At 38.9% G+C, this 23,602-nt stretch overlaps 1 protein-coding gene across 1 annotated transcript in view; it reads right to left on the bottom strand.

Moving 5' to 3' along the window:
* INPP4B (inositol polyphosphate-4-phosphatase type II B) overlaps window positions 1-23,602 on the bottom strand; it is a 489,632-nt gene that overhangs the window by 154,149 nt on the left and 311,881 nt on the right. Inside the window, exons 13-15 of the mRNA XM_084627075.1 lie at window positions 22,184-22,295; window positions 19,798-19,870; window positions 11,893-12,040 (exon numbers count right to left, since the gene is read on the bottom strand). Of these exons, the coding sequence (XP_084483201.1) occupies window positions 11,893-12,040; window positions 19,798-19,870; window positions 22,184-22,295 (333 nt within the window). The remainder of the gene's footprint in view (window positions 1-11,892; window positions 12,041-19,797; window positions 19,871-22,183; window positions 22,296-23,602) is intronic.

Here is a 23,602-nt window from a genome sequence, read left to right on the forward strand (position 1 = left end):
TGCTTTCCCTTCATCCACAGAACCAGTAATCTCATAAGAGAGCTTTGGATGTAGCCTGGATGTGAGGACCTAGAGAGAGCTCAAAGTCAAAGATGATGCCCAACTTATGGGCCTGAGTGTCAGAAGGATGGTGGTGATGCCCACAGTGATTGAGAAAGGATACGAGGACGATGACTTGGGTGGAGGGGAAGAGTAAGAGCTCTGTTTTAGCCGTGCAGAGCTTGAGTTGATCCAACTACTCTGTAGAGCAGATTCTCAGCTGTTGTAAATAGCTCTATTGACTTTATTGGAGCTACAGCAGTTTACACCACTTGAGAATCTGAACTAATAACTCCACTAGTCATTCTATAAAAAAGGTTTACTGATGCTGTTTGCCTCTCTCTCATAGTGTTATTTGGCTTAACTAATATGTGTAACATGATTTGGGATTTTCAGATAAAATATGCTATGGAAGGGTAAAGTTCTATTATTAAAGGAATAGAAAGACATTTTTAAAGATCGAATGCTACAAATCTTAGCTTATTCTTCTTTGGTTATAAACCATAGTACTTACAGTCAGTGTCTCTCTCATGCTCTCTCTTTTGTTACTTGAGTCTATTGTCTTGCACCCTTATATGTATTTCTCAGCTAATAACGATAAAGGTGATATTTACAGGTATTTTACCTTCATGAACTATTAGTGATGAGGTTTACAATCCAAATAGACTAGATATAACAGACATCATAACAAAGTATTTTCAACCATAACTCAAAAAGAGAATTGTAATGACTTACCGTCATTGAGATAGATAGTAGGAGTACAGATGAGAAAAGTTGTAATAAAATCTAAACATCCAAATACTACTTACTTTATTTTGTGGGGGTTTTTTATTGCTTTCGTTTATGATTAAGGGAAGGAATACTGGCAAAAGCCACTAATATTTAACACTTCCATGCTAAACTCTAGATGTGCATCATGCTTCAGATTTAATTTGATAAGATATCATGAGTCCTGTAGGCCCTAACTATTAGGGGACTTTTTTGCGTTGTACTTATATTCCCCAAAGTTCATTGTCTATACTTAGACACAGTATAACCATCCATGACTTGTTTTTCCTATGTGCTGCTTCCCTGCTGACTTCACATCTCACCAATAATTCCGTATACAAATACTCATCCTTTGTATTAGCTTACAACCGTAATTTACATCTGAGAGAGAGAGGAGAATAAACATATCTTGTCTGACAGAAAATGTTTTTTTTATTTCTGTTGGTGACTCATACCTTGATACAGAATGTATTTTTAGTATATATACTTAACTCTTTACACAGTCCCTCTACATACATTTCACAATGATATTACTAACCAGCATGACTCTGGTTTTCATTTAAGACCTCGCATGACATTCTTTGGTGAACTAGAATGTACAGACCAGAATCAGGAGATTCCTGTAACCAGCCACCTTCCAGCTAGCATTAAGAGGCTCTCAGATCATGTTCAGCTATCCACTCATCACAGTCATTTTAGGGTCCCTGCAGTCAGACATGAGTTACAGCAGTTTTGAAACAGATCATACTTGCAATAGCAACTGAATAAACCTTCAGGCAACTCTAGCATTGGGGAAGGGGTACGAGAGGAGAAAAGAAAGGTGGTGGAGCTGAGTCAGACACAAGGATTGGACCCATAACCTTTAACAAAATGTAGGTTTTGTAAAATAAAGAAGTTCTTCATAACTTCTTAAGCTAAATCCTATAGCCCTTATTTAGAAAACAAGTTAAAAAAAACAAAACAAGCATTTGGCCCAACATTAATAGACATGTTTATTTTAAGTGCAGTTGAAAACAGCTTTTTTTTTTTAATTTTTATTTTTTTAAATGCTGACAACCAAAGCACTGCAGTGTTCTGTCAATATATGTGACCCAGAAAGTGAAACTGGCTAGAATCTGACCAGTGTAGTTTCACCATTCAGGTTGAGTAAAAAAGTAAATAGTATAATTAGATAAATGTAAATGAGATAATTTATCTTCATTTTCAAGATCTAAGATGTGATAGGTAACACTGGTAATGAAATTATTTTTTAAAAAAGAACCCAATCCTACTTCCACTGACATCAATGTGAGTTTTGCTGTTGACTTCAGATTTATACCTGTTGAGCAGTGTCCCCAAAAGTAAAACATTAATGATAACTGTGGGATAAACTCAAGTGGCAGGTGGGGAAAAACTACCAAAAGCTATGCTTGTTTGTGTAGGATTGTAAAATGATCTCAATTTCATTAAAGTCAGCCCTCAAAAGAACATACAGGAAAACAGATAATTTGCCAAAGGATTTCCTTTTGGATTTTTAGTGACATGTATGGTTTCCGCAAAACTGCTGTTTTGACCTAGTGAATGTAGCTGCAAGGCTGAAGATTAAGTAGTAGAGGAATGCATCCTGATTCAACAGTTGATATCTCTGGGGGAAAAGGGGAAGGATGGTTGTCAGTTAAGCTGTTTGGTTTTTGAACATATATTATGTGTGTATGAATACATATATATTTTTTTCAGAATGTAGTTATGACAATAGTTGGGCTGACACCACTGGAAACTAAAGTACTTGCTATTTCCTGATCTTTGTCCATTACTTTGGCAGTTAACATATTTTCACAAAGTACTGCTAACTGCCAGTGAGCTCCTCCTCACCTGTATTAAGGGAGAGAGAATAGCTCAGTTCTCATGTTGATGTATTTATGCCAGATGAACACTTAACAAAAACACCAAAGTAAGCAGCGCCCTTATTTACACAGCTGGTTTTAGTGTTCTTTATTAAGCATCCATTAGCAACTGGACTGAAACCAGCTCATTTCACATAGACTATGAAATGGTAATGACTTTTGTTATCTAGTAATCATTAAATACCTATTTGAAATATTATATAAAGAATAGATTAGTAGTTTATAAACATTAAATATTAAAAATTTCTAAATTAGGCCTTTTTCTTAAAATTAGGGCAGTCGATTAATCGTGATTAACTCAAAAAAATTAATCGTGATTAATCGCACTGTTAAACAATAGAATACAGATTGAAATGTACAGTATTAAATTTTTGGAATGTTTTTCTATATTTTCAAATATATTGATTTCTGTAAAAACACAGACTACAAAGTGTACAGTGCTCACTTTATAGTATTATTTTTATTCCAAATGATAATCAAAACAAATAGTATTTTTAATACACCTCATACAAGTACTATAGTGCAATCTCTTTATTGTAAAAGTGTAACTTACAAATGTAGATTTTTTTTGTTACATAACTGCACTCAAAACAAAACAATGTAAAACTTTAGAGCCTACAAGTCCACTCAGTCCTACTTCTTGTTCAGCCAATCGCTAAGACAAATAAGTTTGTTTACATTTACTGGCAATAATGCTGTCGTCTTCTTATTTGCAATGTCACCAGAAAGTGAGAACAGGCATTTGCATGGCACTTTTGCAAGGTATTTACATGCCAGATATGCTAAATATTCGTATGCCCCTTCATGCTTTGGCCACCATTCCAGAGGACATGCTTCTATGCTGATGATACTCGTTAAAAAAATAATGCATTAAATAAAGTTGTGACTGAACTCCTTGGGGGAGAATTGAAGGTCTCCTGTTCTGTTTTACCCACATTTTGCCATATAGTTCATGTTATAGCAGTCTCGAATGATGACCCAGCACATGTTGTTCATTTTAAGAACACTTTCACTGCAGATTTGACAAAATGCAAAGAAGGTACCAATGTGAGATGTCTAAAGATAGCTACCGCACTCGACCCAAGGTTTAAGAATCTGAAGTGCCTTCCAAAATCTGAGAAGGACGAGGTGTGGAGCATGCTTTCAGAAGTCTTAAAAGAGCAGCACTCCGATGCAGAAACTACAGAACCCGAACCACCAAAAAAGAAAATCAACCTTTTGCTGGTGGCATCTGACTCATGATGATGAAAATGAACATGCGTTGGTCCGCACTGCTTTGGATTGTTATCGAGCAGAATACATCAACAAGTGTTGCAGTGACACCTCTGATTGCAGTGTAGACATACCTCTGTTACAAGTAGTGTTGGAAGGATTAGATTTTTTGTCAGTAAATATTGGTAATATCAATTTCACTATACTCAAATCAATAATAATCAAAATTTACAGACAGGCAAAGTAAGGAATATGCTGTTTGAGAACCTATTACAGTTTGACCTAAGGAATTTACTTTGTACCTTTTGACATGTGATGCTGATAATTTGTGCTTTAAAGGTTATAAAGCTTTAACTTTTTTAATCTTAATGCTTAGTATCATTACATAATTATTGTCTGCCTCTGCAGAATTTTCTGCAACTGTGAACATTTAAATCAATAAAAAGATTAAAAAAAATGTTTAAACAAACATCACTATCCATCAAAATTATAAAATATAAAAATTCAATTCCACCAAGCTTAATTAAATGAAAAAATCAGAGTTCCCCTACCACATTGTTTCTAGATCACATATATCATCTTTTATGGATAGGTGCATATACCTTTTTCTTTTAGTGTTAGAAAACGTGTAACATTCTATAATTGGATAGTAGATGTCAGTGGGAACTGGATGTATATATCCAAGGATAGAATTTGACCCTTATTTTCTTTACATTAATAGCTGCAAAAAGTGCACATAGAGAGGAACATATGCCCCTCCTTGTGTAAAGTTCTGTGTATTAAAGTGAAATACATCACTGTATCTTGCATTTAAAAAGTGTTCTATTAGAGATCTTTGAATTCCCCCAGTTTTCAGAGTTCTCCAATGGTGACTCGCATTCAATCTCTGCTACTTCAACAATTAAAACAGGGAACTCTGCTTCTCTATCCTCTTCTCAGAAATCCTCCACGAATCAACATGCTTTGAAGGGAAACTACGTATTTCTTTCACCCACCCTATTTTCTCTCTCTAGATTGGCAGCAAAGAATGTGTTTAGCATTTCATGCCCTCCTCTATTGCTGTATAGTAAAAGTAAGCTTATCTGTAGATAACATTATCACACAACAAACCACAGCATTAGAGACCATTTTAATGCACTGTAACTTTTTTTTGCAGCAAATATGTGCTGCTTTCTGGTGTGATTTTTTTTAAGGCAGCTCTGAAAATTCCTCCTTGCTTTTTTACAGCATTAACCTTTGCTCCAAAGCTAATTATGAGCAAGAGGACAAAGAGCTACATAATTGTGGTAAATTAGTATCTTGTGTCCTTTATACTCTAGTAAAAGGGGTTGTCTAAAGACCAGAGGTGCTATTCATTGAAAGCAATCAGTTTAATTTACACAGGACTATTTTTATTCAGTTCTGCCATTTCTCAATAGATAGGTAGAAGACAGGGTTTTCTCCAACCCACTGCTTATCAGAAAAGACATGCATATACATATGCACTAACATCTTTTCAATGACTGCACATTTTGATGCTTTAAAAAATGGACAGAGAAAGTCATTGTCATTATGTTATAGAATTACCTAGAATAAGGTTTTTAAAAGTCCTTAAGTGGGCACACACAGAAATCATGCACAGTACTAAAAAATCATGAAAAATGTCCTCAATGCAGCCTTTTCATTCTACGCCTTCCACTGTGGCTTCAATCTCTTCTGTTCTCAGTGCAATGGCTCAAGTCCCACAGTCTAAATCATCACATGCCAAATTCAAGAACATTAATACCAATTCCCAAAAGATTGAAGAGATGCTTAGGATCTCCAAAAAACAAAAACAAAAAAGAAGAAAAAAAAGACAAATTATCAGTTTCTCTATCACACTTGAATATTAAAAAGAGAACATAGAAAAACACATGGTTTCAGAACAGGGTCTGAACTTCACCAGTATTCTGTGACATTCGAAGAAAGAATTAAGATAACAGACAAATGGATTATGAAATATTTATTTTATTGGCTACTATATACATTTGTACAAGAAAAGTGTACTGAAGATAGAAGAGAACAGATGTGCCTAATGCAGAAGGACAGCCTGATTGTGCTATCTTCGTACACTGGAAAGAGGGCTCAAGAAAAGTTCAGCACTTCATTATTGTAATTTGCTTATGGACTGTGACCATAAACACTAAGGGCTAAATTTATCCTTGGCATAAGTGGGTGCAACTCCCTTTTAGTCAAGGTTAAATTTGGTTCCCAGGGATTAACAGATCCTAGTGGTAAACTTGTGAAACATATGCCGAAAAAAGCTTCTATTGTAGTATCCTCATTCTCTCACCATTTTGATTTACTATCAGCACAAGCTATGTTTCACTTTTGCAGAATTGTACCGTGTAGCTGCTGACATTTTTTGAAGAATTTACCATACTTAACTGAACTTATCTGCAATCAAGTTTGAAAAAACTTATTTGCTTTTTTTACAAGAAAGATGGACATAAGCAGAAACAAACATCAATTTCCTTCATACCCTAGCCAAAATCTGCCAAAAAACACCACCACAAAGCAGAACAAACACACACCACAAACTGGAAACCCACCATAAAACCATACAAAAAATATGAAACTGAAGTCATTTCCTGGTGTACAACACAGAAACACATTCTTAATAATCATCACCACAGAGCTTCAAACAGGAAAGCAGATGGTCAGGGATGAATCCCCTAAAGTTATTAAAAAAAAAAAAAAAAAAGGTCTCTGTTGGCAGGGCCTGTTGAACCCTCCTTGCTGAGTGACTTGAGTAGAATCATCCTCCAACCTCAGAACCGGACTGGACTTCAGAGCGATAGCAAAGATCTGACCTTAAGCCCATGAGAGCAACTCCCTTCCCCTCCAGATTTAAGGTACCTGAAGCCCCATAAAGGGATTAACACTTGAGGGAGGGGAGGATAAGTTAAGTGAAAGGTTAGGTTGAAGTGGGAAGATCTAGGTTAAGAGATAACAGTTAAAGTGAAGCCAGTTTTGAAGAAAATATTATTTAAAATTTTCAGAAGACCCCACATTTTTTGACTGGTTCGATGTGAGCAGCAATGACAGCAAAACATTCTACCAATGATTTTGCCACCAGTGCTTTTGATGTCAATATCAATCTAAAGTTTTCATTTTTTTTAAAGTAATTTTCTAGGCTCTTTCCTTTTAGAGAAATCCTTCAAAACATAAACCACTGTTATGGCTGAAAGTTTGTCCGGGTGATTTACCCTAGAAATCAGTTATTCATCCATTTACAGTGTGGCCACGCCCCCCAGCTGCTATCCCACCAGCATCATAGATAGGGCCTTACCAAATTCAGGACCCTACCAAATTCAGGGCCCATTTTGGTCAATTTCACTGTCATAGGATTTTAAAAATAGTAAATTTCATGGTTTCAGATATTTAAATCTGAAATTTCACAGTATTGTTAACCGTAGGGTTCCCAACCAAAATGGGGTAGTGGGGGGTTCACTATTGTAGGGGGCTCTCAGTATGGCCACCCTTACTTCTGTGCTGCTGCCTTCAGAGCTGAGCAGCCAGAGGGCAGCTGCTGGCCAGGCACCCAGCTCCGAAGGTAGCACCACCGCCAGCAGCAGCGCAGAAGGAAGGATGCAATACCACACCGTGCCCTGCCACACTCACTTCTGCGCCGTTGCTGGCAACAGTGCCGACTTCAGAGCTGGACTCCCAGCCAGCAGCTGCAGAGCTTCCTGCAGTCAGGGGAGAGTCCTGCAGATGGTGGATGTGACCAGGCCTTGGGAGTGGCCCATGCAGAGGAAGGGGAAGTCTTGTCCCTCCCCAGCCTGTCCAGGACTAACAGCTGGAGCCTGGTGCTTGGGAGCCAAAGGGGCCTTGTACAGGCTGTGTGTGTGTGGAGGGGAGTGGTGGCCAGGGCACCCCACTGACCACAGGGCCCCGGGCAGTCGCTCACTCGCCCACCTGTAAGGCCAGCCCGAAAGGGACACCCCCTCCCATACCATGCCATCTCACTTCTGCGCTACTGTTGGCAGTGTCACTCCTTTCAAAGCTGGGCTCCTGGCCAGCAGCTGCCACTCTCTGGCCACTCAACTCTGTGAAATCGGGTTTCCCCTTCAACAGCCAGATTTCACAGGGGAGATTAGATTTCATGGTCTGTGATGCATTTTTCACAGTCATGAATTTGGTAGGGCCCTAATCATGGAAGCCACTGGCTGCCAGTATTCCTACCCCAGGTTGCCGCTCTTTTTGCCCCCCATTCTGCCAAAGTATAGTGAATTTTACACACACACACACACACACACACACACACACACACATACACACACACACACACACTTTCTACTAAGTTTCAACAGCTACCCTAGTAGCAACATTGAAACTGTCAGTACCTGCCCCAGCCCCGGAGCAACTGCAACTTCTGTAAATTTGTCACTGGGAAGATGATGAACAGGAGAGGGAAGCAGAGGCATGGATATCTCCTGTATGTGCTTCTGGGGAGATGTGCCACTCAGAGAGAAGACTGGGGCAGCAGATTTTTTCTACCTTCTACCTCCTGTGACCAGCAGGTGTGGACTAGAATTCTTCTTCTTCCGAGGAAGGTTGATGAAATTTATTTGTTCAGCTTTGGCAGGCATGCAGATGCCATGCTGATGGGCGCCAGATAAGACAGACATACTTCTATTATTTACTCTTCCAATGTCACTTTCTTATTTTAATAAGAGTACTAAATTATAGTTAAAATGTAAACACCTGTTATTTTATGTTGTTATAGCCTCACCCAAGAAGCTCATTATTACAATACAATACTTCCTACTTCTGTAATGGTTTGGTAATGTTAATGCACAAGAAACAATATAGGTGAAATAATCCCTTACTATTTTGACCAATGAAAATTAGGAAAGCAATTGAACTGTGCAGCCAGAGTAACTTGATTTCAACACTTTATGTAAAAAACAAAAAACCAAACCAAACCCAGAACACTTGTATTCCCAAACAGGGACAGGCTATCCATTTTATAAATGCATAAACAATATTAAAGAGTAGAATCAAATACTATAATAATTCATCTAAGCTTTATATCACACCCTCATCATTGTATCTGAAGAAAATCATAGAAATGTTGGACTGGAAGGGATATCTAGTTCAATTCTCTGCCTAGATATTGTCTAGACCATTCCTGACAGGTATTTGTCTAACCTCTTCTTAAAAACCTCCAATGATAAGATTCCACAACCTCCCTTGGTAACTTGTTCCAGTGCTTAACTACCCTTACAGTAAGGAAGTTTGTTCTCATGTATAACCTAAATCACCCTTGCTGCATTTTAAGCCCTTTACTTCTTGTCCTATTCTCAGTGGCTAGGGAGAACAATGTTTTACCCTCCTCTTTATAACAACCTTTTACCAACTTGAAAACTTATGTCCCCCTTAAGTCTTCTCTTTGCCAAACTAAACAAACAATTTTTTTTTTCAATCTTTTTTTTCAATCTTTCCTCATGCGTCATGTTTTCCAGACCTTTTATTATTTTTGTTTCTCTCCCTCTGGACTTTCCCCAATTTGTCCTCATCTTTCCTGAAGTGTGGTGCCCAGAATTGGACACAGTACACCAGCTGAGGCCTTATGACTGCTGAGTAGACTGCTCCTAATACACACCAGAATGATGTTTGCTTTTTTTGCAACGGTGTTACATTGTTGACTCACATTTAGTTTGTGATCCACTATAACCCCCAGATCCTCTTCTGGGGTATCCATCCTAGGCAATCATTTACCATTTTGTATGTGTGCCACTGATTATTCCTTCCAAAGTGTAGTACGTTGCATTTGTCCTTATTGACTTTCATCCTGTTTATTTGAGACCATTTCTCCAGTTTGTCAAGATCGGTTTGACTTCTAGGACAGGAATGCTGTCCTCCAAAATGTTTGCAACCCCTCCTAGCTTGGTATTGTCCAAAAACTTTATAAATGTATACACTAAGTCATTAACCAAAGTATTTATGAAGATATTGAATAGAACTGGACCAAGGACAGATCCCTGCAGGACCCCACTCTATATCCTCTTCCAGCTTGACTGAACTATTGATAACCACTGTCTGAGTTGGCTTTTCCAGCCAGTTGTGCATCCACCTTATAGTAGGTTCATCTAGGCTATATTTCTCTAGTTTGTTTATGAGATGATCATGTGAGATAATATCAAAAGCTTTACTAAAGTCTAGATATATCACATCTATTGCTTCCCCTCCTATTTACAAGACTTGTTACCACATCAAAGGAGGATACTAGGCTGGTCTGACACGATTTGTTCTTGACAAATCCACCGTATCACTTAATTTTCTTCTACGTACTGATTATTTGTTCCACTGTTTTTCTGGGTATCAAAGTTAAGATGACTTGCCTATAATTCCCTGGTTGTCCTCATTCCTCTTTTTTATAGATGGGTACTATATTTGACCTTTTCCAGTCCTCTGGGATCTCTCCTGTCTTCCCCAAGTTCTCAACAATAATTGCTAAAGGCTCAGAGATCTCTTCAGCCAGTTCCTTAAGTGTTCTATGGTCCTATCCACTTGAAAACCTGTCTAAGTAATGCTTGTTCTTTTCCCCTTTTTAGTCTCAGATCCTATCCCAGTTACACTCATGTTTCACTATATTAGTCATCCAATCACTACTAACCTTTCTGGTGAAAACTGAAACAAAAAAGACATTTAACACTTTGTTCATTGCTGTATTTTCCATTATTGTCTTTGCCACCTTATTGTGTAATGGGTTGATCCTGTCCTTGGTCTTCCTCTTGCTTCTCTTGTATTTATAAAATGTTCTTCATGTCCTTAGGTAGTCTAATCTAATTTTTTGCCTTGACCTTTCTCATTTGTCCATACAAGCTTGTGTTGTTTTATTTATGTTCATAATTTGACCTAGTTTCCACTTTTTCTAGGACTCTTTTTTTGAGTTTCAGGTTTGTTGAAGATCTCCTGATTAAGCCAGGGTGAATACCTTCAGTATGACTAAGGGCTGGATCCACCACTGCTGACAACAAGAGGAGTTTTGCCATTGACTTCAGGAGGTACTGTAGGATGATTCTGGCCCTCACATGCTGCTCCAGTAGCATATAGGGGGTGCAGTGGAGTTCCAAAAGACCATGGTGAAAATTCTTCCACTGCAGGAGCTGCATAGAACCTATGTATGTAGCCCGAGATCCCCCCACCTTGCAAGCCCCACTGAAGTCATGCTAGGGAGCAAAGAGGATGGATTGTGGCTATGGTGTTGTTACTTAGCATCTATGGAAATTCTGTGCAGCAGAGCAGCCCATGGGCATCCACGGACAGGCAGCTGTCTCAGCCCTGACAGCAGCCAAGAATCTGGGTGCCACAAAAGTGGATTAATGCCACCTTTGGCTCCTGCCCACCTTTCCCTGCACTGTGTTTTCTGTTATGCTCCTGGGAGGTCCTTTTCGATTAGATAGGTACATTAATATAAGAAGATTGTACAAAGCACAACATTTGAAACCTGGCACACTTTTAACTAACAAATATAAATTAATTATAGGAAAGTGATGTATATATTCGCTACTCCTACACTTAATTCCAACTGCGTTGCATCTTATTGCTTGTGTTGTAGTAATCTGCACCACTGATGCTGCTAGGCATAAAGCCAAGCTCTCTAAAGAGCAGTTCACACCATGTCATGTGTTATTGTGATTATAAAATGTTAATTATTCAATATATTTGTATTATTAATCAAACGTTGATTCTCAGAAGATCAGAGCCATGACTGTATTTGGCACAACTCACTGCTCAGAAATTTATAGTCACTAGCCTCTTAGAATTTCTGAGAAACGAATTGTGTTGATTACTGTCATAGCTATGAATTATCAGCCAATGAGATCATCATATTTCCTTACTCATTTCATAAAATATTTTAGTTTACCTTCACCAACAATCATGTATATTACCTCAACTAAAAAATAATGCCTAAGAAAAGATATTAACAGTCTTTATTTTGTAATTTTGTTACCCTTACCTTCTCATATCCTCCTTTATGTGCAGATTGATCAATTCCTTGGGAACATGGAAAGAAAGAGTGCTCTCAGACATCTGTTCTCGGATATGCAGCCACTTGTTGTCAGAAGTGGGAAATCTATATAACTTACAGATTGGGTTTTTTAACACTGTAGAAAAGAAGAAATGATGGCACTGCTTAATTGTGGCTATATGTTTCTTTCAGAAGCGACTACAATGGTTTAGTCCACAAAGGTAACGTTATTTCTCTGTCCTCCTGTATTTCCAAACTTAAGTCCAAAGATAAATGTATTATTCATTAAAAGCATAGCACTGAAGGCTGCACTACCCAGTGCAGTAGATAATTAAATTCTACCTAGTACAGTAGGTATCTGGTACATTTATCATTACCGCTGCAGTAAGAATGCAAGCTCAAGCTCTCTAGCACATATTCATGGGACAAAAGTAAAAAAGCAACTTAACTGATGTGTAATCTCATGCTAAGAGCTGGTAACATTATCTGTAACCATCTGCAAGGTGTGTTATTGAACTCTCAGGCTTCCATACAGTTGAAACCATATAGGGCAGATGCAGCATATCCCAAAACGATTTAGATATTATGGTATATCCTTCCCTAGATACACATACACAAAGGTCATTAACACAAACAGGTGTTGCATATGCATTTTAAGAGGAAAATATGCCTCCCTGATATGTCACTGCAATCTAGCACCCTGCAGAACTGTATGTAACAATCTGGGCTCAATCCTGCAAGGCGCTGAGCACTCTGTCCCTAATCCAGAAAAGGTATTACTCTTCTGCTTAAATTCTTTGTCATGGAGTGCCAAGGTCTCAGCACCTTGCACTTTTAAGCCTAAGAACAGCATGTTTTTTTCTCTCAGATCTGCTGCACAGTCATATTTTCATCAAAATTGCACAATGATGCTCTATAATGAGCCTGTGCAATTCCTGTGCTCTCCTTATCTCTGCCCTTGAGCCCTTTTCCTGTGCTCTACCGATTCTCCAGAAGAAGTACACAGGGGAAACCTAGAAAAGATACCTTTTCTTTTACTTCCTAGATAAGCTTACTGGGAGATAAATGTTTGTCATTAAAACACACACTCACACACACATCAGCTGCTTTTTAATTCAGAATGACTTTAGACTGCAATCTGAACCCTCCAACAATATCTCTCCATCAAGTTACTAATCTTTTCACATTACTGGTAAAAGCTGCGTTGGATCAGCCTCTCATCGATCCTGACACTCACTATTGTATAGTTCAAAGAAATGCATTACGTGTAATCACTTTGAAGAAACTGTTGCTCTTAAAAGCACATCAACAAGTGGAACTTGCAACCTACATTACAACTCACTACTGTGAGAAGTGCTCTCTCCCATTATTGCCTATGTACACTGATTCATGCAACATGAATAACACAGCTATAATGAACAAAGGCCAAACCATCAATGATTCACAAATGCACTTTTAAAAAAATCAGACTTGTTATGAAAATTAAAAAAAATAACACTCCAGAAAAGGACTGAGATAAAAACAATAAAACTAGAGGATTTACATAAACGAGATGATTACTGGTAGGCAAAGTTACAACTCACTTCATAAAGAACCAATATTGCTCATGCTCATTTTTAAACAGCTCTTGTTTATTTCCAGGAACTGCCCTTTTTCTCTGGTTTTGAAGAAATTTCATGAAACTACTCTTCTTCCATGTAAAACTTAAGACCTCCAAGGTATCAACCTCTTTTTTATTAATAAGAAATTTACTTCTAAACTAAATTATTTAATATTAACAAAGAATATTTTTTAAAAGCAAACATAATAATTCTTAATGATGTTTAGCACAGATGAACAGCAGCATTTTTTGTCTACAGATCTCAAAGTACCTATACAAAAGTGATCAGGCATTATTGTTTTCATTTTACAGGTGAAGGAAACTGAGACATGGAGGTTAAATGACCTGTCCAAGGTCACAAAGTATTTCTTTTCTAGTGCCTTATCCACTGTGATAGACGTCTGGGATTCAGAAGGATATATTCAAAATATCACTTGGTTCAAACACAATGAAACATTTCCTATTTTTTCTCTTTTGTTGTGACTTTAAGTTCATGAAAGATGTTTTATTGACAGCACTGAAGTCCTGTCTTAATCCATAGAACTGGCACTACACAGCAGTGTAAGATATCCCAATGTTCCTTAACCAAGACATGGAGTGACAAGCTTCAGACTTGAAAGGATAGTTCATATGTGTGGCTGATTCTGTTTTTTGCCAATGAGCAGAAAGCTGCCAACATGTGTGTCAACTCTAGTGCTTACTGTAATGTAGGAATCTGTTCACTATGAGTACATTTCAGATGCTAAACTAGACATGAAAAGCTCTATACCATATTTAGCTTTATGGGGCATCCCATCCCTGTGTAACTTTTTGAATATTTGAAACATTTTCAAGAAAGAACCTGTAAATTTGCACTCACAACATGTAATAACTCACATTTGCCTGTGCAAACACAATGCACACTTAACTGCTATATCTGTGCATACAAATACTGTTTGTGTTTGCAAACACAGGAATCTGTATGTGCAATAATGCCAAAAAACTTTATAAAAGGGCCACCTTGAAAATTTGGCTCTAGAGTTTTTCTTTTTGCATTTAACCAGAGTATAGGCAACTGTCAAGGTTCCTCCCCCACTCTGAACTCTAGGGTACAGATGTGGGGACCTGCATGAAAAACCTCCTAAGCTTATCTTTACCAGCTTAGGTCAAAACTTCCCCAAGGTACAAAATATTACACCCGTTATCCTTGGACTGGCCGCTACCACCACCAAACTAATACTGGTTACTGGGGAAGAGCTGTTTGGACGCGTCCTTCCCCCCAAAATACTTCCCAAAACCTTGCACCCCACTTCCTGGACAAGGTTTGGTAAAAAGCCTCACCAATTTGCATAGGTGACCACAGACCCAAACACTTGGATCTGAGAACAATGAAAAAGCATTCAGTGTTTTACAAGAAGACTTTTAATAAAAAATAGAAGTAAATAGAAATAAAGAAATCCCCCCTGTAAAATCAGGATGGTAGATATCTTACAGGGTAATTAGATTCAAAAACATAGAGAACCCCTCTAGGCAAAACCTTAAGTTACAAAAAAGATACACAGACAGAAATAGTTATTCTATTCAGCACAATTCTTTTCTCAGCCATTTAAAGAAATCATAATCTAACACATACCTAGCTAGATTACTTACTAAAAGTTCTAAGGCTCCATTCCTGGTCTATCCCTGGCAGAAACCAGCATACAGACAGACCCAGACCCTTTGTTTCTCTCCCTCCTCCCAGCTTTTGAAAGTATCTTGTCTCCTCATTGGTCATTTTGGTCAGATGCCAGCGAGGTTACCTTTAGCTTCTTAACCCTTTACAGGTGAGAGGAGCTTTCCCCTGGCCAGGAGGGATTTCAAAGGGGTTTACCCTTCCCTTTATATTTATGACAGCAACACAAAAACTAGTGAACAATTGTTGCTGTTGTATTGTCATCCTAGAAGTGTCTCCAGTGCTGACAAATGGCCAAAACTGCTATCCGCAAGCAGGGCCATCCTTCCCTATATGCAAAGCACGCAGCTGCGTAGGGCACCAGGAAATTTGGGTCACCTGTTGCTCCAACCCCTGGTCTGGCTCTTCCCCAGGCCCACACCCCTGCTCTGCCCCAGCCCCAGCCCCGTCCCTTCCCCGCCCCCACTCCCCTGAAGATTGCAGCCAGGCCCGACCCTGCACTCACCACATGGTAAGTGGAGCGACCTGGCCCCAGCCTGCTTCGCTCCCCTGGCTCCCAGCTGCGCCGCCGGCGAGTGCTGGGGGGCGGTTACCCCTCTCCCCAAGCCTGGGAGCCAGGGAAGCAGAGCAGGCTGGTGTCAGGTCACTCCACTTCCCACAGGAAGTGGCCAGCCCCCGTCCCTCATGGAGGCCTGGGGCCAGCCCCTGCCACTCCTCCCCATGGAGGCCTGGGGCCCCATACCCCCTCCACCCCGTGGGGGGGGGCTGCATAGGGCACCAAAAACAGGGACGGCCCTGTCCGCAAGCTCAAGAGAAGCATTTCAATTGAAAACTCTGGATCATATCTTGCAAACCTTTGCTCAATACAGGAGTCAAGTAGTCTTATTTGCAGCTTTGTCAACTCTTGTGATTTCTTTGAGAATTTTCAGATATTTGGAATTTTTCTTAAAGCCCCAGCTCTTGGAGTTAGGTGATTATGTAACAATCTTGCTTTTTTTTTTTTTTTTTGGTTGCTTTGTTTTTTTAAGTTTCTAGACCTCATGGTTAGGGAGAAAAGCTTAGAAATCTTTAAAGGCTGAAAGCCAGAAGACAAATTAAAAAGCACCCCAAATTTATTATTGTTTAAATCTCATTATTTTTAAGACAGTCTCATGATTTTGAGGGGGTGTGCCTCATGACTTTTGAACGTTTGGCCTTGACAGCAATGCATTTAGCTTTTCTAACATATGGAGTAAAGGCTTGCCCAATCCAAAACTCCCTACATTTATAAAACTGTGAAATTTATGTAAAGAGAGACTTGCTTATGTACAAACTTTCAAAACATTTCACTGAGCAAAATGGAAAAAGTTCTCTTTTAAAAGTGCATCTACATGTGGAAGCCAGGAAATCACTGCTATTTATTTAACAACCTGCATTTTCTGACATTCTCACTGTAAATGTAAAGACCTCAGTATTTTCTGTTCCTTGGAAATCATTTACTTCTCCACATGCTATTCTTCACCCCCCACTTCAAATAAAACTTAAAAAACAAAAAGTGAACATTATTTCTTGTTTGAACTTCTGTTCACTGTCTAATGAAGATCAAAGCAAACTACCTCATGTTGTAAATTCTCATACTGTTGCTATTTATGGATTTTTCCCTCTAGAATAAAAGCAAGTATACATATTATTTCAGAAAAAAAAACTTCAGTTTTGTTCATTTTTATTAGATTTCAGTTACTTTTCTCCTCTTTCACACCTTTACTTGAAAAACATGGGAGAAAATTATTTTAATTTCCAGTATTATAAATGGATAAGTGAATTTCTAATAGTATAAATGAAGTCTTGAGATAAAAATGGAATAATGATGAGGCTCTATGAGATATGACATTCATTCACATCACTCAAGAAGTGCTTCACAACTCACTTGAGGTCTGTGAGTTTCATGTATTAAGATCCAGTCTTGAGATGAATGCCAATGTCCTACTATGCCTACTACCACTACTTTTTTTTTTTTTTAAAGTTTCATAGTTTCCCTGTCATGATAAACAACTCAAGACAGAGTCTCAAAAATTGATACTGTATTACATATATAGGTACACACACAGTATATTACTCCTGGGGGAATTTCGTGCCACTGTGCAATGCAGAATTTGCGCAGAATTAATGTTCTGCACAGAATTTCATATTTTTCCCCGCAGAATTGGGGCTGCAGAGCTGCTGGTGTCCAGTAGGGGCCACTAGACTCTGCAGAGCCCAGCTCTCCAGCTCAAAGTGAGCAGAGCACCCAGCCCAGTAGGGATGGAGGCTCTGCAGCTCTGGCTGCCTGACTTGATCCTCATGAGCCCAGGGACAGGACAGGGCCTGGGAGACCCAGCTCTGGCAAAGGGTGAGGAAGGGCAGGGCCACACCACTTCCCCTGGTGGGACAGTAAAGAAGCTGACTGGAGGGAGGCTGCAGGTGTCTGGGATGGGGGGGGAGGTTCCCCACAGCTGGGCTCTGAGGGGAGTGGAGTGAGGGTGTCTGGGCTCTGGGAGTGGGAAGAGAGGGGGTGAGTGTCTGGGTTCTGGGGGGCCACACATAGCCCCCTCCAGCACCTTCCAGCTGGAACTGGATCGTCGTAGGGGTTTCTTTAACTCTGTACTCCTGGGGGAATCTTTTTTGTTGTTGTCTGTATTGTTGACATACATTTTGAAATAAATTACCAAAGTAACTGAAACTGGAGTGTTATTTTGACAAATAAAATATGCGGAATTTAAAAATATTGTGCACAGAATTTTTAATTTTTTTGGTGCAGAATTCCCCAAGGAGTAAGTATATACAGTGTAGTATACATACACCAGAAAGAGAGACACTGTTATACACATTTACACATACAGAAAGAGAGAGAAAGCGTGAGGTATATAGAGAACATACATATGGGGAGAGAGACAGAGAGAGATTCGTATAAACCCAGATTTGTCGAGGTGATATCTATGTAATAAATTATAGAGCCATGTGATAAACTAATTTATCATGCATCTCTGATTCATAGGTAAAGTTCAGGTCACGTTACGAATCTCTCCCAGCCCCTAATCTCCCCCAAGTAGCTTCAATTAAAAAAAAAATCAAAAAAAAAAAAAATCAAGCAACCAGAAAAATATTTTCCATTCTCCCCCAATATGTGGGTTTCTCCCCCTCAAAACAAAACAAAACAAAACAAAAAAAACCACCAGAGGCCCAGGATGGGCAAGACTCCTTACTGGATCTGTAACAGGTTTTTTATACATAAAAATGTCAGTTTTAAAATCCTGTATCTCAGAGTCATGCAGAACTAAAAATAGCAGCTTTACACGGTTACAGAGAGGCTTCCCATAATGGTTTCAAAGTTCACAAGAAGTATATTGTGATATTTTAAATATAAGGAAAAAAGTTATTTCAAGTCATTTTTAGAGGTTTCTATGATGCCCTGTGAGACCTGAGCACTTGGACTCATGGTAAATAAGGCTTTACAGGTTTTTAAAAAACGTATTTCTATCTGTAATGTATGTGGTGCAAAAAGAATACATGCTGGTGTGGTGTGTTTAGGGTGACCTGCATAGCTTTTTTTGTGGCTTTGTTACTGCTGAGGGATGTAAACTCCTACATTCAGGCTGATAACACTTTTAGAGCACTCCACTGCATCATGTAATCTCTCTTGGTATAATGAGAAAGAGAGCGAAATGGGCTGAGCATATAGACACTTCAAACCAAAGTCTGAAGTGAGCTCCGGAGCAGTTTCTGAACTCAGAATGCCCTGCCAGCAGCCCCTTCCTTTTAAAATCACAGAACTTTCAAGACAATCTCAGATAACATTGTATAAACAGTTGGAGAGGTGTACTCAGGAGTCAAATAATGTGTGTGCAATTATAACTACTTTATAATCATTAACACAACACCATACGTTGCAAAAAATGGTGGGCCTCATCCAATGCTCGCTGAAGTCAGTTGATGAAGTGAGCTGAAACTCACGAAAGCTTATGCACAAATAAATTTGTTAGTCTCTAAGGTGCCACAAGTCCTCCTTTTCTTTTTGCGGATACAGACTAACACGGCTGATACTCTGAAACCTGAAGTCAACTGGAGTCTTTCCACTGACTTCAATAGGCATTGGATTGGGCTCCAAATGTGAGAGTAATTCAGCAGAGAACCACTAAGTCTTACTTTTCAGGGCCAGTTTCTGCAAATCCTTCCTCACACAAGTAGTCAACTGGACTCTACTCCAGCGAGTGAAGAAAGCTTCCAGGAGCAGGGGTTTCAGGAAAACACTTTAAATCTCTAGTAGTTCTGAAACTCTTCAAAACTGGTATTGTTGTATAGCAGCACTTTGTCTTGGAATCAAATAGAAATCTACTCAAAATGCATTACAATATATACATAAAAGAATTAAAAACATCTTGTTGTTTGAACTGCTAAAATGCCCTTTGAACATCTTTTGTAGTTTGCTTTTATTAAACATTCATTGGCTGGTGCTTATATAGATGCAAATGTTAAACTTCAAATGAACATTAAATGGGGCACAACATTTTAAAAGTGCTCTGTTCAAAATCCTTGTATGCATGAGATTTCAGTGGTTTACCCTAAGTTCTCGCACTAAAGAAGATAACCTAATTATTTAAAGAATTGTTGATGTTATAACACATACCTGCATTTAATAGAGGTACGCTGTCTTTACCACTTATGCCTTCAGATGCTGTACATTCACACACCAATGCACACTACAAAAGAAAAGATGTAACACTTTGAAAGGAAACATAACCATAAATGGAATTTTTCAGAAGTTGCTGCAAAGAAACAGCTAAAACAGCTAAATATGAATGGCTTTGGGCAAAATATTTGTGATAAGCTATATTTCCAACCCTACCTGTTTTGTACAACAATTTTATTTTTAATTACTAATTTTCTTTTTCCCTGTACAACTCAGTTGTAATATTTAATAATAGGTCGTAACACTGGAGTCTCTGTACAGAAGACAGCAAAACACGAAGGATTGTCCCAAAATGCTGTAGACAGAACTTTCCAACAAGACAATAGCAGAGTATAAAACAATTTTTGACAAGTTATATAATTTCAAAGGAATTTCTTTCAAGAGTTGCTCTCAAAATCACAGCAGACAGGCAGTATTATTTAGTACAAAAGCTATTTTAAATGAGGGTTGGGCGGAAAGGGCGGGAATTTTTTTTTTTTTTTTTTACTGTCCTCTTTCCTCACTTGATGATTTCATCTCTTAGCACTACTTACTTTTACATAATCTTCTAAACCATTTTTAATGGTTCCTCTTCTGGCTTCACACTCATGTATAATTCTGAGCGCTAATGTTTTAAGAAAGCTGTATTTTTAAATATTGTCAGCTGTTTTTTTTTTTTCCTTTCAAAGGCAGCACACCAACTTCTGTTGTGTTCTTGTATTTCTTTTAGGTCTAAATCCTAAACAACATACAGACAGACAAAGCATATAGCTATGCTTTGCATCATTCTGTTTAGTGCAGAATAAGATAGAAGGAATCTTTCCTTCATGTTTTGGAAAGGCTGACAAAGTACTTTTTAGCTTCTACTGCAACAGTAAGGCAGCCACAGCCTCTGGTGGCTGCTGCCATGCCCCCTTTCCACAGGGAGATGTGAGAGAGGGAAAACAGATTTATATAGCAGCAGATATTCTGCTCTCATCTGTGCCTCTTCCATAGCCTTCCCAGCCTTGGCCCTATCTGCCCCCCATGCTCTCTAGTGCAAGGGGAACCCCTGTGAATCAAAGCTCTGTACCATGCAAGGAATTCTGTCCTTCTGCACAGCAGAACCACATGGGTTACACTGGCAGGAGACGGACTGCAGCCAAGGAATCAGTGATTAGTATAATAAATTCTTGTTCAAGGTGACTTTTAGTATTTCCCCCCTCTATTTTGGGCTGACCTTGCACTTAGTAAAATGTTCAGGGCTTACTAGCATCAGGACAGAAATCTCTACTAATACTAGTAATTCTTCACCCTACTCTGAATTCTGAATGGTATTAACAGCCAGATCCTCGAGTAAACATCTGGTCATAGGAGGGTTGTGAGTGTACTGTAAAAGGGTTTGTAAGCAAGGGGGAGACGTTGCCCTTTGGAGGTGGTCTGTTTTGTACCAATCAACATCCCAGATCTGGGGTTGGCTACCAGTTTCCTTCTGCCTGAATGTGCAGACTTTCAGCATACTGAATAGTATACCCAGTTCAAAACTAATTGGTTGGGGGTATTTCAATATACTGATGAGGAAGTAGTGTGACTTCCTCAAAAGTTGTCTCTGGAATTGAACTCTCACCTGTTTGCGCACACAAACACGAAATTGGGTAACTGTGTCTCACTTAATTTACACATGAAAATACCCATTTACACACATTAACAAATGCATTCAAAGACCACTGAAACTATGGCTGTAACAAGTTTGCTGTGTTCTTCTCTCAACCCACCCCATCAACAAGTATTGGAACACAGCAAGGAGATTTAATTAATTAATTCCTGCAGACTCACTATGGTAGCTATAGCTCATTAACTGCCTCTGCTAAATAACAGGGCTTGGGGACGAGGGGAGTGGTCCTCTCACAGGAGAGGAATCTAGATTGGAGGGCTGAGCTGCATCAAGAGAGGAATAGCCTGGGAAGGCAGCTTGGCTTATAATTCATCTTATGTATTTTGTGCTTATTAATAAAGCCAAACCCAAAGTTCTGACCTTTCACAACATTAGTGCCTCATACTACATTCTAACAGCTCTCAAGTAGTGGTTAATTATGGTTGGTTGAGGCTTAAATGAATGCCTTTGTTCTAACAAAACAGAGGGGGAAAGTTTGAGAATAGAGTATCACTTGGCACAGCTCTATGCCAATGTATTTTGAATACAGAGAGCTGAGCAAACATATTGTACTTCATTCCAGCGCTGATTTCTCATTTAGCTTTTTTGAATAATGAGAACTTAAACCCCAGTGTGGTATTAGTAATATAGGCATCTGGCACCACTGATCATTCTAATTTAATTTGTTCAATGAGCTGACTGATTTCATACCTTTTGTCCCTGCACATCTGTTATGATGTGGTCTACTTCCCCCTCCTCTATCTCTCCCATCTTCACAAGGCTGACGTCTATGGTACCAACTGTCTTTCCACCATCAGGAGTCCTGAAACCAAAAATAATTAAAATTAAAAAGTTTATTCTTCAGCAGCCTCTCGTCACTTCAATACAAATATTTATGTCAGTACACATTTGCTCTTCCATTCATTTTGTAGCCGCTTTCATTTGTATTAAACTCATTTTCTACTACCATAAAGTAAATGGTAACAATAGGACAGGAATATATTTGTCCAACACTGCTTATAACAAGGAGAACTTTGAATATATTAGTTAAAACTCTAGATGGGCAAGTGCTCCCTAAAAGAAGATGGAACTCTTCCACAAATACTATGAATGTTCTAAATATTCTTCTGACTACACTTAAAAAGCTACAGCAGTTCTGCACGCCACCATAACACTTTAGTAGCTTTAAAGATGCTACTTTCTTATGACTAGTGTAATTAATCCACCTCCCATTGACATAGCTACTGCTTCTTGTGGAGAAGATCTCCCGTTGACATAACGCTGTCTACACCAGGGATTAGGTCAGTATAACTACATTGCTCGGGGGCATGGATTTTTCTGCAGTTATGCCAATGTGAGTTTGTAATGCAGACCTGGCCTAGGGTACTACTAAGAAAACTCCATTACACACTGTGCCAATGCCCCATTTTATAATCTGCCAATTTACTGCACACATCAATTAATTTGGTTTATAACACTATCTGTCAGGAAAGGATATACAATGTGTATCACTAAACCTGCTGCTAAACCAAAATAGTGAAGCAAGTTTGAACACTTTTTGGCACTCCTCTCTATAGCTAACTAAGGACCAATACCATTCCTCAGCTACTGGGAAGATATTTCTAATCTACCACACAAATAAGCAGGGAAGAAACATTCCTGTATTCCTGAGTTTGTTGCCAATGAGTCAAAGATATAAAGTTCAAATTTGGATCTCTACATTTATGGTGGGATAAACGTCATCTGTAGCATGTAAGGTGCAGGGTGTCTCTTCAACTCCCACTGACTGCAAAACAGGACTAGGAGAGGGAGGTTTGGGGAATTATGAATGGTGAGAAGAACAGAGGACGGAGCTGGGTTTTAAGGAGAGGAAAGGAACTTGGAGGATGAAAAGTGGAAGACTATTCCAGGTGTAGGAGGCAGCATGATAAGAGGCATAAAATTGCAAGCAGTTAAAAGAGAGACTGGGAGTTCCATAGTCAGATGAGCAGATTGGGAAGAGTAGAGGGAATGAGGGACGGAAACGACTGCAAAGATGTATTTGAAGGCAATATGAAGGCTACGATTTAGTCAGGGGTATTTTTAGTAAAAGTCATGGACAGATCATGGACAATAAACAAAATTCATGAC

Source organism: Lepidochelys olivacea (genome assembly GCF_965140295.1).
Source record: "Lepidochelys olivacea isolate rLepOli2 genome assembly, chromosome: 4".
NCBI lineage: Eukaryota > Metazoa > Chordata > Testudines > Cheloniidae > Lepidochelys > Lepidochelys olivacea.